The sequence below is a fragment of the Ascaphus truei genome, unplaced genomic scaffold, assembly GCF_040206685.1.
Source record: "Ascaphus truei isolate aAscTru1 unplaced genomic scaffold, aAscTru1.hap1 HAP1_SCAFFOLD_453, whole genome shotgun sequence".
NCBI lineage: Eukaryota > Metazoa > Chordata > Amphibia > Anura > Ascaphidae > Ascaphus > Ascaphus truei.
In genome coordinates, this window is record NW_027456784.1 from 78,485 (window position 1) to 93,678 (window position 15,194).

A 15,194-nucleotide genomic window follows, 5' to 3' on the forward strand; every position below is an offset into this window, starting at 1 on the left:
GGGAGCTATGAGCCTGTCCCTCCCCCGCAGGGTGACACAGTGACACAGACAGAAGGGAGCTATGAGTCTGTCCCTCCCCCCGCAGGGTGACACAGTGACACAGACAGAAGGGAGCTATGAGCCTGTCCCTCCCCCCGCGGGGTGACACAGTGACACAGACAGAAGGGAGCTATGAGCCTGTCCCTCCCCCCGCAGGGTGACACAGTGACACAGACAGAAGGGAGCTATGAGTCTGTTCCTCCCCCCGCAGGGTGACACAGTGACACAGACAGAAGGGAGCTATGAGCCTGTCCCTCCCCCGCAGGGTGACACAGTGACACAGACAGAAGGGAGCTATGAGTCTGTCCCTCCCCCCGCAGGGTGACACAGTGACAAAGACAGAAGGGAGCTATGAGTCTGTCCCTCCCCCCGCAGGGTGACACAGTGACACAGACAGAAGGGAGCTATGAGCCTGTCCCTCCCCCGCAGGGTGACACAGTGACACAGACAGAAGGGAGCTATGAGCCTGTCCCTCCCCCGCAGGGTGACACAGTGACACAGACAGAAGGGAGCTATGAGTCTGTCCCTCCCCCCGCAGGGTGACACAGTGACAAAGACAGAAGGGAGCTATGAGTCTGTCCCTCCCCCCGCAGGGTGACACAGTGACACAGACAGAAGGGAGCTATGAGCCTGTCCCTCCCCCGCAGGGTGACACAGTGACACAGACAGAAGGGAGCTATGAGCCTGTCCCTCCCCCCGCAGGGTGACACAGTGACACAGACAGAAGGGAGCTATGAGACTGTCCCTCCCCCGCAGGGTGACACGGTGACACAGACAGAAGGGAGCTATGAGACTGTCCCTCCCCCGCAGGGTGACACGGTGACACAGACAGGAGGGAGCTATGAGCCTGTCCCTCCCCCCCGTAGGGTGACACAATGACACAGACAGAAGGGAGCTATGAGTCTGTCCCTCCCCCCGCAGGGTGACACAGTGACACAGACAGAAGGGAGCTATGAGTCTGTCCCTCCCCCCGCAGGGTGACACAGTGACACAGACAGGAGGGAGCTATGAGTCTGTCCCTCCCCCCGCAGGGTGACACAGTGACACAGACAGGAGGGAGCTATGAGTCTGTCCCTCCCCCCGCAGGGTGACACAGTGACACAGACAGGAGGGAGCTATGAGTCTGTCCCTCCCCCCGCAGGGTGACACAGTGACACAGACAGAAGGGAGCTATGAGTCTGTCCCTCCCCCCGCAGGGTGACACAGTGACACAGACAGAAGGGAGCTATGAGTCTGTCCCTCCCCCCGCAGGGTGACACAGTGACACAGACAGAAGGGAGCTATGAGTCTGTCCCTCCCCCGCAGGGTGACACAGTGACACAGACAGAAGGGAGCTATGAGACTGTCCCTCCCCCGCAGGGTGACACAGTGACACAGACAGAAGGGAGCTATGAGTCTGTCCCTCCCCCGCAGGGTGACACAGTGACACAGACAGAAGGGAGCTATGAGACTGTCCCTCCCCCCGCAGGGTGACACAGTGACACAGACAGAAGGGAGCTATGAGTCTGTCCCTCCCCCGCAGGGTGACACAGTGACACAGACAGAAGGGAGCTATGAGACTGTCCCTCCCCCGCAGGGTGACACAGTGACACAGACAGGAGGGAGCTATGAGTCTGTCCCTCCCCCCGCAGGGTGACACAGTGACACAGACAGAAGGGAGCTATGAGTCTGTCCCTCCCCCGCAGGGTGACACAGTGACACAGACAGAAGGGAGCTATGAGCCTGTCCCTCCCCCGTAGGGTGACACAGTGACACAGACAGAAGGGAGCTATGAGCCTGTCCCTCCCCCCGCAGGGTGACACAGTGACACAGACAGAAGGGAGCTATGAGCCTGTCCCTCCCCCCGCAGGGTGATACAGTGACACAGACAGAAGGGAGCTATGAGTCTGCCCCTCCCCCCGCAGGGTGACACAGTGACACAGACAGAAGGGAGCTATGAGCCTGTCCCTCCCCCCCGCAGGGTGACACAGTGACACAGACAGAAGGGAGCTATGAGTCTGTCCCTCCCCCCGCAGGGTGACACAGTGACACAGACAGAAGGGAGCTATGAGTCTGTCCCTCCCCCCGCAGGGTGACACAGTGACACAGACAGAAGGGAGCTATGAGTCTGTCCCTCCCCCCCGCAGGGTGACACAGTGACACAGACAGAAAGGAGCTATGAGTCTGTTCCTCCCCCCGCAGGGTGACACAGTGACACCGACAGAAGGGAGCTATGAGTCTGTCCCTCCCCCCGCAGGGTGACACACAGACAGAAGGGAGCTATGAGTCTGTCCCTCCCCCCGCAGGGTGACACACAGACAGAAGGGAGCTATGAGCCTGTCCCTCTCCCCGCAGGGTGACACAGTGACACAGACAGAAGGGAGCTATGAGTCTGTTCCTCCCCCCGCAGGGTGACACAGTGACACAGACAGAAGGGAGCTATGAGCCTGTCCCTCCCCCCGCAGGGTGACACAGTGACACAGACAGAAGGGAGCTATGAGTCTGTCCCTCCCCCCGCAGGGTGACACACTGACACAGACAGAAGGGAGCTATGAGTCTGTTCCTCCCCCCGCAGGGTGACACAGTGACACAGACAGAAGGGAGCTATGAGCCTGTCCCTCCCCCGCAGGGTGACACAGTGACACAGACAGAAGGGAGCTATGTGTCTGTCCCTCCCCCCGCAGGGTGACACAGTGACACAGACAGAAGGGAGCTATGAGTCTGTCCCTCCCCCCGCAGGGTGACACAGTGACACAGACAGAAGGGAGCTATGAGCCTGTCCCTCCCCCCGCAGGGTGACACAGTGACACAGACAGAAGGGAGCTATGAGACTGTCCCTCCCCCCGCAGGGTGACACAGTGACACAGACAGAAGGGAGCTATGAGCCTGTCCCTCCCCCCGCGGGGTGACACAGTGACACAGACAGAAGGGAGCTATGAGCCTGTCCCTCCCCCCGCAGGGTGACACAGTGACACAGACAGAAGGGAGCTATGAGTCTGTTCCTCCCCCCGCAGGGTGACACAGTGACACAGACAGAAGGGAGCTAGGAGTCTGTCCCTCCCCCGCAGGGTGACACAGTGACACAGACAGAAGGGAGCTATGAGTCTGTCCCTCCCCCCGCAGGGTGACACAGTGACACAGACAGAAGGGAGCTATGAGTCTGTCCCTCCCCCCGCAGGGTGACACAGTGACACAGACAGAAGGGAGCTATGAGTCTGTCCCTCCCCCCGCAGGGTGACACAGTGACACAGACAGAAGGGAGCTATGAGCCTGTCCCTCCCCCCGCGGGGTGACACAGTGACACAGACAGAAGGGAGCTATGAGCCTGTCCCTCCCCCCGCAGGGTGACACAGTGACACAGACAGAAGGGAGCTATGAGTCTGTTCCTCCCCCCGCAGGGTGACACAGTGACACAGACAGAAGGGAGCTATGAGCCTGTCCCTCCCCCGCAGGGTGACACAGTGACACAGACAGAAGGGAGCTATGAGTCTGTCCCTCCCCCCGCAGGGTGACACAGTGACAAAGACAGAAGGGAGCTATGAGTCTGTCCCTCCCCCCGCAGGGTGACACAGTGACACAGACAGAAGGGAGCTATGAGCCTGTCCCTCCCCCGCAGGGTGACACAGTGACACAGACAGAAGGGAGCTATGAGCCTGTCCCTCCCCCGCAGGGTGACACAGTGACACAGACAGAAGGGAGCTATGAGTCTGTCCCTCCCCCCGCAGGGTGACACAGTGACAAAGACAGAAGGGAGCTATGAGTCTGTCCCTCCCCCCGCAGGGTGACACAGTGACACAGACAGAAGGGAGCTATGAGCCTGTCCCTCCCCCGCAGGGTGACACAGTGACACAGACAGAAGGGAGCTATGAGCCTGTCCCTCCCCCGCAGGGTGACACAGTGACACAGACAGAAGGGAGCTATGAGCCTGTCCCTCCCCCGCAGGGTGACACAGTGACACAGACAGAAGGGAGCTATGAGCCTGTCCCTCCCCCGCAGGGTGACACAGTGACACAGACAGGAGGGAGCTATGAGTCTGTCCCTCCCCCCGCAGGGTGACACAGTGACACAGACAGAAGGGAGCTATGAGTCTGTCCCTCCCCCCGCAGGGTGACACAGTGACACAGACAGAAGGGAGCTATGAGTCTGTCCCTCCCCCGCAGGGTGACACAGTGACACAGACAGAAGGGAGCTATGAGTCTGTCCCTCCCCCCGCAGGGTGACACAGTGACACAGACAGAAGGGAGCTATGAGTCTGTCCCTCCCCCCGCAGGGTGACACAGTGAAACAGACAGAAGGGAGCTGTGAGCCTGTCCCTCCCCCCGCAGGGTGACACAGTGACACAGACAGAAGGGAGCTATGAGTCTGTCCCTCCCCCGCAGGGTGACACAGTGACACAGACAGAAGGGAGCTATGAGCCTGTACCTCCCCCCGCAGGGTGACACAGTGACACAGACAGAAGGGAGCTATGAGCCTGTACCTCCCCCCGCAGGGTGACACAGTGACACAGACAGAAGGGAGCTATGAGTCTGTCCCTCCCCCGCAGGGTGACACAGTGACACAGTCAGAAGGGAGCTATGAGCCTGTCCCTCGCCCCGCAGGGTGACACAGTGACACAGACAGAAGGGAGCTATGAGTCTGTCCCTCCCCCCCGCAGGGTGACACAGTGACAGAGACAGAAGGGAGCTATGAGTCTGTCCATCCCCCCGCAGGGTGTGACAGTGACACAGTCAGAAGGGAGCTATGAGTCTGTCCCTCCCCCCGCAGGGTGACACAGTGACACAGACAGAAGGGACCTATGAGTCTGTCCCTCCCCCCGCAGGGTGACACAGTGACACAGACAGAAGGGAGCTATGAGCCTGTCCCTCCCCCCGCAGGGTGACACAGTGACACAGTCAGAAGGGAGCTATGAGACTGTCCATCCCCCCGCAGGGTGACACAGTGACACAGACAGAAGGGAGCACTGAGCCTGTCCCTCCCCCCGCAGGGTGACACAGTGACACAGACAGAAGGGAGCTATGAGTCTGTCCCTCCCCCCGCAGGGTGACACACTGACACAGACAGAAGGGAGCTATGAGACTGTCCCTCCCCCGCAGGGTGACACAGACAGAAGGGAGCTATGAGACTGTCCCTCCCCCCGCAGGGTGACACAGTGACACAGACAGAAGGGAGCTATGAGTCTGTCCCTCCCCCCGCAGGGTGACAGAGTGACACAGACAGAAGGGAGCTATGTGACTGTCCCTCCCCCCCGCAGGGTGACACAGTGACACAGACAGAAGGGAGCTATGAGTCTGTCCCTCCCCCCGCAGGGTGACACAGTGACACAGACAGAAGGGAGCTATGAGTCTGTCCCTCCCCCCGCAGGGTGACACAGTGACACAGACAGAAGGGAGCTATGAGCCTGTCCCTCCCCCCGCAGGGTGACACAGTGACACAGACAGAAGGGAGCTATGAGCCTGTCCCTCCCCCCCGCAGGGTGACACAGTGACACAGACAGAAGGGAGCTATGAGCCTGTCCCTCCCCCCGCATGGTGACACAGTGACACAGACAGAAGGGAGCTATGAGCCTGTCCCTCCCCCCGCTTGGTGACACAGGGACACAGACAGAAGGGAGCTATGAGTCTGTCCCTCCCCCCGCAGGGTGACACAGTGACACAGACAGAAGGGAGCTATGAGTCTGTCCCTCCCCCCGCAGGGTGACACAGTGACACAGACAGAAGGGAGCTATGAGCCTGTCCCTCCCCCACAGGGTGACACAGTGACACAGACAGAAGGGAGCTATGAGCCTGTCCCTCCCCCCGCATGGTGACACAGTGACACAGACAGAAGGGAGCTATGAGCCTGTCCCTCCCCCCGCATGGTGACACAGGGACACAGACAGAAGGGAGCTATGAGTCTGTCCCTCCCCCCGCAGGGTGACACAGTGACACAGACAGAAGGGAGCTATGAGTCTGTCCCTCCCCCCGCAGGGTGACACAGTGACACAGACAGAAGGGAGCTATGAGTCTGTCCCTCCCCCCGCAGGGTGACACAGTGACACAGACAGAAGGGAGCTATGAGCCTGTCCCTCCCCCCGCAGGGTGACACAGTGACACAGACAGAAGGGAGCTATGAGTCTGTCCCTCCCCCCGCAGGGTGACACAGTGACACAGACAGAAGGGAGCTATGAGCCTGTCCCTCCCCCCGCAGGGTGACACAGTGACACAGACAGAAGGGAGCTATGAGTCTGTCCCTCCCCCCGCAGGGTGACACAGTGACACAGACAGAAGGGAGCTATGAGCCTGTCCCTCCCCCCGCAGGGTGACACAGTGACACAGACAGAAGGGAGCTATGAGCCTGTCCCTCCCCCCGCAGGGTGACACAGTGACACAGAAGGGAGCTATGAGTCTGTCCCTCCCCCCGCAGGGTGACACAGTGACACAGACAGAAGGGAGCACTGAGCCTGTCCCTCCCCCCGCAGGGTGACACAGTGACACAGACAGAAGGGAGCTATGAGTCTGTCCCTCCCCCCGCAGGGTGACACACTGACACAGACAGAAGGGAGCTATGAGACTGTCCCTCCCCCGCAGGGTGACACAGACAGAAGGGAGCTATGAGACTGTCCCTCCCCCCGCAGGGTGACACAGTGACACAGACAGAAGGGAGCTATGAGTCTGTCCCTCCCCCCGCAGGGTGACAGAGTGACACAGACAGAAGGGAGCTATGTGACTGTCCCTCCCCCCCGCAGGGTGACACAGTGACACAGACAGAAGGGAGCTATGAGTCTGTCCCTCCCCCCGCAGGGTGACACAGTGACACAGACAGAAGGGAGCTATGAGTCTGTCCCTCCCCCCGCAGGGTGACACAGTGACACAGACAGAAGGGAGCTATGAGCCTGTCCCTCCCCCCGCAGGGTGACACAGTGACACAGACAGAAGGGAGCTATGAGTCTGTCCCTCCCCCCGCATGGTGACACAGTGACACAGACAGAAGGGAGCTATGAGCCTGTCCCTCCCCCGCAGGGTGACACAGTGACACAGACAGAAGGGAGCTATGAGCCTGTCCCTCCCCCCGCATGGTGACACAGTGACACAGACAGAAGGGAGCTATGAGTCTGTCCCTCCCCCCGCAGGGTGACAGAGTGACACAGACAGAAGGGAGCTATGTGACTGTCCCTCCCCCCCGCAGGGTGACAGAGTGACACAGACAGAAGGGAGCTATGTGACTGTCCCTCCCCCCCGCAGGGTGACACAGTGACACAGACAGAAGGGAGCTATGAGCCTGTCCCTCCCCCGCAGGGTGACACAGTGACACAGACAGAAGGGAGCTATGAGTCTGTCCCTCCCCCCGCAGGGTGACACAGTGACACAGACAGAAGGGAGCTATGAGTCTGTCCCTCCCCCCGCAGGGTGACACAGTGACACAGACAGAAGGGAGCTATGAGCCTGTCCCTCCCCCCGCAGGGTGACACAGTGACACAGACAGAAGGGAGCTATGAGTCTGTCCCTCCCCCCGCAGGGTGACAGAGTGACACAGACAGAAGGGAGCTATGTGACTGTCCCTCCCCCCCGCAGGGTGACACAGTGACACAGACAGAAGGGAGCTATGAGTCTGTCCCTCCCCCCGCAGGGTGACACAGTGACACAGACAGAAGGGAGCTATGAGTCTGTCCCTCCCCCCGCAGGGTGACACAGTGACACAGACAGAAGGGAGCTATGAGCCTGTCCCTCCCCCCGCAGGGTGACACAGTGACACAGACAGAAGGGAGCTATGAGTCTGTCCCTCCCCCCGCAGGGTGACACAGTGACACAGACAGAAGGGAGCTATGAGTCTGTCCCTCCCCCCGCAGGGTGACACAGTGACACAGACAGAAGGGAGCTATGAGCCTGTCCCTCCCCCCCGCAGGGTGACACAGTGACACAGACAGAAGGGAGCTATGAGTCTGTCCCTCCCCCCGCAGGGTGACACAGTGACACAGACAGAAGGGAGCTATGAGCCTGTCCCTCCCCCCGCAGGGTGACACAGTGACACAGACAGAAGGGAGCTATGAGCCTGTCCCTCCCCCCGCAGGGTGACACAGTGACACAGACAGAAGGGAGCTATGAGACTGTCCCTCCCCCCGCAGGGTGACACAGTGACACAGACAGAAGGGAGCTATGAGCCTGTCCCTCCCCCCGCAGGGTGACACAGTGACACAGACAGAAGGGAGCTATGAGTCTGTCCCTCCCCCCGCAGGGTGACACACTGACACAGACAGAAGGGAGCTATGAGCCTGTCCCTCCCCCCGCAGGGTGACACAGTGACACAGACAGAAGGGAGCTATGAGCCTGTCCCTCCCCCCGCAGGGTGACACAGTGACACAGACAGAAGGGAGCTATGAGTCTGTCCCTCCCCCCGCAGGGTGACACAGTGACACAGACAGAAGGGAGCTATGAGCCTGTCCCTCCCCCCCGCAGGGTGACACAGTGACACAGACAGAAGGGAGCTATGAGTCTGTCCCTCCCCCTGCAGGGTGACACAAGACACAGACAGAAGGGAGCTATGAGACTGTCCCTCCCCCGCAGGGTGACACAGTGACACAGACAGATGGGAGCTATGAGTCTGTCCCTCCCCCCGCAGGGTGACACAGTGACACAGACAGAAGGGAGCTATGAGCCTGTCCCTCCCCCCGCAGGGTGACACAGTGACACAGACAGAAGGGAGCTATGAGCCTGTCCCTCCCCCCGCAGGGTGACACAGTGACACAGACAGAAGGGAGCTATGAGTCTGTCCCTCCCCCCGCAGGGTGACACAGTGACACAGACAGAAGGGAGCTATGAGCCTGTCCCTCCCCCCGCAGGGTGACACAGTGACACAGACAGAAGGGAGCTATGAGCCTGTCCCTCCCCCCGCAGGGTGACACAGACAGAAGGGAGCTATGAGTCTGTCCCTCCCCCCGCAGGGTGACACAGTGACACAGACAGAAGGGAGCTATGAGTCTGTCCCTCCCCCCGCAGGGTGACACAGTGACACAGACAGAAGGGAGCTATGAGTCTGTCCCTCCCCCCGCAGGGTGACACAGTGACACAGACAGAAGGGAGCTATGAGCCTGTCCCTCCCCCCGCAGGGTGACACAGTGACACAGACAGAAGGGAGCTATGAGCCTGTCCCTCCCCCCGCAGGGTGACACAGTGACACAGACAGAAGGGAGCTATGAGCCTGTCCCTCCCCCCACAGGGTGACACAGTGACACAGACAGAAGGGAGCTATGAGTCTGTCCCTCCCCCCGCAGGGTGAAATATAAAATCGGTTACCTTTCCGATCCTTCAGGTAATCGTTATCTACCAAAACCACTCCGTCTGTAAGAGAAGAGAGAGGGGGATGTGCTGTACATGTGTAGTATTCACTAGCCGTGTGCCGTGCGCCGTGCATGGGTGTTGTATGTACGATCTGTGTTCTTACCCACAGGATCCACGCGATCCAGGTGATCCACAAAGTCGCGTTTCCCCAGATACACCGTGAGCTGCAAGAGAAGGTCAGAGGTCACAGGTGAAGTCCCAGAATCCCCGGTGAGTTTAACTCCAGGGAGAGTGCGAGGAGCGACGCAGACTCTGTCTCTCCCCTCCCTGCAGTATCCGGGCCCAAACAGCCCCCTCCTCCACCAGCAACACCCCCCCAGCATTGTCAGCTCCTGCCCCTCCCCCCTGTCGCACCCCCAATATTATGCTGCCCCCAGAAGCAGCGTCAGGCTCCTGCTCCCCCCCTCAACGCCCTGGCAGTGTCGGGGCCCCCCCCTCTCCAGGAATGTTACCACATTCTGTAGCTGTTTCCTGAACACCGTGATCCCGCCCGGCACCACACACCGAATCCGATCCAGGTCCAAAGCGTCCATTACCGGGGGGGCCAACAGGGATGCCTGGGCCCGCCTCCTACCTCCCCGACTCGTCCCGCCTCCTACCGTCCCCGACTCGTCCCGCCTCCTACCTCCCCGACTCGTCCCGCCTCCTACTGTCCCCGACTCGTCCCGCCTCCTACCGTCCCCGACTCGTTCCGCCTCCTACCTCCCCGACTCGTCTCACCTCCTACCTCCCCCGGCTCGTCCCACCTCCCCGACTCCTACCTCCCCGACTTGTCCCGCCTCCTACCGTCCCCGACTCGTTCCGCCTCCTACCGTCCCCGACTCGTCCCGCCTCCTACCTCCCCCGGCTCGTCCCACCTCCCCGACTCCTACCTCCCCGACTCGTCCCGCCTCCTACCGTCCCCGACTCGTCCCGCCTCCTACCGTCCCAGACTCGTCCCGCCTCCTACCTCCCCGACTCGTCCCGCCTCCTACTGTCCCCGACTCGTCCCGCCTCCTACCGTCCCCGACTCGTTCCGCCTCCTACCGTCCCCGACTCGTCCCGCCTCCTACCTCCCCGACTCGTCTCACCTCCCCCGGCTCGTCCCGCCTCCTACCTCCCCGACTCGTCCCGCCTCCTACCTCCCCCGGCTCGTCCCACCTCCTACCTCCCCGACTCGTCCCGCCTCCTACCTCCCCGACTTGTCCCGCCTCCCCCGGCTCGTCCCGCCTCCTACCTCCCCGACTCGTCCCGCCTCCTACCTCCCCGACTTGTCTCGCCTCCTACCTCCCCGACTCGTCCCGCCTCCTACCGTCCCCGACTCGTCCCGCCTCCTACCTCCCCGACTCGTCCCGCCTCCTACCTCCCCGACTCGTCTCACCTCCCCCGGCTCGTCCTGCCTCCTATCTCCCCGACTCGTCCCGCCTCCTACCTCCCCCGGCTTGTCCCACCTCCTACCTCCCCGACTCGTCTCACCTCCCCGACTCGTCCCGCCTCCTACCTCCCCGACTCGTCCCGCCTCCTACCTCCCCCGGCTCGTCCCACCTCCCAGACTCGTCCCGCCTCCTACCTCCCCGATTCGTCTCACCTCCCCGACTCGTCCCGCCTCCTACCTCCCAGACTCGTCCCGCCTACCTCCCCGACTCGTCTCACCTCCCCGACTCGTCCCGCCTCCTACCTCCCCCGGCTCGTCCCGCCTCCTACCTCCCCCGGCTCGTCCCGCCTCCTACCTCCCCGACTCGTCCCGCCTCCTACCTCACCCGGCTCGTCCCGCCTCCTACCTCCCCCGACTCGTCCCGCCTCCTACCTCCCCGACTCGTCTCGCCTCCTACCTCTCAGACTCGTCCCGCCTCCTACCTCCCCGACTCGTCCCGCCTCCTACCTCCCCGACTCGTCCCGCCTCCTACCTCCCCGACTCGTCCCGCCTCCTCGAATTGTCCTACTTCCCCGACTCGTCCCGCCTCCTACCTCCCCGACTCGTCCCGCCTCCTACCTCCCCGACTCGTTCCGCCTCCTACCTCCCCGACTCGTCCCGCCTCCTACCTCCCCGACTCGTCCCGCCTCCTACCTCCTCGACTCGTCCTACTTCACCGACTCGTCCCGCCTCCTACCTCCCCGACTCATCCCGCCTCCTACCTCCCCGACTCGTCCCGCCTCCTACCTCCCCGACTCCTACCTTCCCGACTCGTCCCGCCTCCTAACTTCCCGACTCCTACCTTCCCGACTCGTCCCGCCTCCTACCTCCCCGACTCGTTCCGCCTCCTACCTCCCCGACTCGTTCCGCCTCCTACCTCCCCGACTCGTTCCGCCTCCTACCTCCCCGACTCGTTCCGCCTCCTACCTCCCCGACTCGTTCCGCCTCCTACCTCCCCGACTCGTCCCGCCTCCTACCTCCCCGACTCGTCCCGCCTCCTACCTCCTCGACTCGTCCTACTTCACCGACTCGTCCCGCCTCCTACCTCCCCAACTCGTCCCGCCTCCTACCTCCCCGACTCGTCCCGCCTCCTACCTCCCCGACTCGTCCCGCCTCCTACCTCCCCGACTCGTCCCGCCTCCTACCTCCCCGACTCCTACCTTCCCGACTCGTCCCGCCTCCTACCTTCCCGACTCCTACCTTCCCGACTCGTCCCGCCTCCTACCTCCCCGACTCGTTCCGCCTCCTACCTCCCCGACTTGTTCCGCCTCCTATCTCCCTGACCCGTCCCACCTCCTACCTCCCTGACTCGTCCTACTTCACCGACTCGTCCCGCCTCCTACCTCCCCGACTCGCCCCGCCTCCTACCTCCCCGACTCGTCCCACCACCTACCTCCCGGACTCGCCCCGCCTCCTACCTCCCCGACTCGTCCCACCACCTACCTCCCCGACTCGTCCCACCACCTACCTCCCGGACTCGCCCCGCCTCCTACCTGCCCGACTCGTCCCGCCTCTTACCTCCCCGATTCTTCCAACCCCTATCTTATCTCCCCCCCGTTTACACCTCTCGCTCTCTCCCTCCTGTTTACACCTCTCTCTCTCTCTCTCTCTCTCTCTCTCTCTCTCCTGTTTACATCTCTCTAGCTCTCTCTCCCCTGGTTACATCTCTTCTCCTCCCATCCCTCGGGGAGCCGTTACTGGTCTCCATGAGATAAGATTCACCCTCTGATTGGTGGGCGAGAGAGGCCGGGGGAGGGGGGGGGGGGAGAAATGCGGTGGCACAAACATGCAACCAACGTATTAACACTTTCCTCCCCAACAGCCAGTGAGGGGGACACGCCAAACAACGGACGGCACGGGGGGGGGGGGAACATGCCACAGGCACATTACACGCACCTTGCAATTTGGGCTGGATTTCTTGAATACTCTGGGGGGGGAAGAGAGGAAAAACGTGTCTCATACATGTGTAATTAAGTAGAAATCCCATGACACACACACACACGCAATACTTGAAAACGAGAGGCAATGCTCCGTGTGTTACTTCCCGGTGAGAGTAAGGACGTCTGCGGCACGCCGGAGAATAATAACAAGAACTCGTGGAACATTTACTGGTGCCGCGCAGTCCCGGGGAAGCCCGGCGTCTCCCCCAGTGTTATACCCAATGGGATGAGCGGGCTGCGCGGGCAGGCGGGCTCCCGCACACACTGCGCAGTCCCGGGGAAGCCCGGCGTCTCCCCCAGTGTTATAACCCAATGGGATGAGCGGGCTGCGCGGGCGGGCGGGCTTCCGCACACACCGCGCAGTCCCGGGGAAGCCCGGCGTCTCCCCCAGTGTTATACCCAATGGGATGAGCGGGCTGCGCGGGCAGGCGGGCTCCCGCACACACCGCGCAGTCCCGGGGAAGCCCGGCGTCTCCCCCAGTGTTATACCCAATGGATGAGCGGGCTGCGCGGGCGTGGGCGGGCTCCCGCACACACCGCGCAGTCCCGGGGAAGCCCGGCGTCTCCCCCAGTATTATACCCAATGGGATGAGCGGGCTGCGCGGGCAGGCGGGCTCCCACACACCGCGCAGTCCCGGGGAAGCCCGGCGTCTCCCCCAGTGTTATACCCAATGGGATGAGCGGGCTGCGCGGGCAGGCGGGCTTCCGCACACACCGCGCAGTCCCGGGGAAGCCCGGCGTCTCCCCCAGTGTTATACCCAATGGGATGAGCGGGCTGCGCGGGCGGGCGGGCTCCCGCACACACCGCGCAGTCCCGGGGAAGCCCGGCGTCTCCCCCAGTGTTATACCCAATGGGATGAGCGGGCTGCGCGGGCGGGCGGGCTTCCGCACACACCGCGCAGTCCCGGGGAAGCCCGGCGTCTCCCCCAGTGTTATACCCAATGGGATGAGCGGGCTGCGCGGCAGGCGGGCTTCCGCACACACCGCGCAGTCCCGGGGAAGCCCGGCACCTCCCCCAGTGTTATACCCAATGGGATGAGCGGGCTGCGCGGGCAGGCGGGCTCCCGCACACACCGCGCTGTCCCGGGGAAGCCCGGCGTCTCCCCCAGTGTTATACCCAATGGGATGAGCAGGCTGCGCGGGCAGGCGGGCTCCCGCACACACCGCGCAGTCCCGGGGAAGCCCGGCGTCTCCCCAGTGTTATACCCAATGGGATGAGCGTTCTGCGCGGGCGGGCGAGCTTCCGCACACACCGCGCAGTCCCGGGGAAGCCCGGCACCTCCCCCAGTGTTATACCCAATGGGATGAGCGGGCTGCGCGGGCAGGCGAGCTCCCGCACACACCGCGCAGTCCCGGGGAAGCCCGGCGTCTCCCCCAGTGTTATACCCAATGGGATGAGCGGGCTGCGCGGGCGGGCTTCCGCACACACCGCACAGTCCCGGGGAAGCCCGGTGTCTCCCCCAGTGTTATACCCAATGGGATTGAGCGGGCTGCGCGGGCAGGCGGGCTTCCGCACACACCGCGCAGGTCCCAGGGGAAGCCCGGCGTCTCCCCCAGTGTTATACCCAATGGGATGAGCGGGCTGCGCGGGCGGGCGAGCGGGGCTGCGCGGGCGGGCGGGCTTCCGCACACACCGCGGCAGTCCCGGGGAAGCCCGGCGTCTCCCCCAGTGTTATACCCAATGGGATGAGCGGCTGCGCGGGCGGGCTTCCGCACACACCGCGCAGTCCCGGGGAAGCCCGGCGTCTCCCCCCAGTGTTATACCCAATGGGATGAGCGGGCTGCGCGGGCAGGCGGGCTTCCGCACACACCGCGCAGTCCCGGGGAAGCCCGGCGTCTCCCCCAGTGTTATACCCAATGGGATGAGCGGGCTGCGCGGGCAGGCGGGCTTCCGCACACACCGCGCAGTCCCGGGGAAGCCCGGCACCTCCCCCAGTGTTATACCCAATGGGATGCGCGGGCTGCGCGGGCGGGCGGGCTTCCGCACACACCGCGCAGTCCCGGGGAAGCCCGGCGTCTCCCCCAGTGTTATACCCAATGGGATGAGCGGGCTGCGCGAGCGGGCGGGCTCCCGCACACACCGCGCAGTCCCGGGGAAGCCCCCGGCGTCTCCCCCAGTGTTATACCCAATGGGATGAGCGGGCTGCGCGGGCGGGCGGGCTTCCTCACACACCGCGCAGTCCCGGGGAAGCCCGGCGTCTCCCCCAGTGTTATACCCAATGGGATGAGCGGGCTGCGCGGGCAGGCGGGCTTCCGCACACACCGCGCAGTCCCGGGGAAGCCCGGCGTCTCCCCCAGTGTTATACCCAATGGGATGAGCGGGCTGCGCGGGCAGGCGGGCTTCCGCACACACTGCGCTGCGGCACAATCACGCCGGTACGGTGGCAATCCGTGGGCCGAGGCCACTAATTCCAGTACTTCCTGGTACAACGTTTTTATAAACTAACCTGTTACACACACACACACACACACACACACACACACACACAAACACACACACACACACAGTAGCTGTCACACACACACACA

The 15,194-nt window shown here is 63.1% G+C and overlaps 1 protein-coding gene across 1 annotated transcript in view; it reads right to left on the reverse strand.

Moving 5' to 3' along the window:
• The window catches only part of LOC142484882 (beta-arrestin-2-like), a 56,187-nt gene that overhangs the window by 33,146 nt on the left and 7,847 nt on the right, over positions 1-15,194 (reverse strand). The window contains exons 2-4 of the mRNA XM_075584115.1: positions 12,622-12,652; positions 9,436-9,496; positions 9,288-9,332 (exon numbers count right to left, since the gene is read on the reverse strand). Of these exons, the coding sequence (XP_075440230.1) occupies positions 9,288-9,332; positions 9,436-9,496; positions 12,622-12,652 (137 nt within the window). The remainder of the gene's footprint in view (positions 1-9,287; positions 9,333-9,435; positions 9,497-12,621; positions 12,653-15,194) is intronic.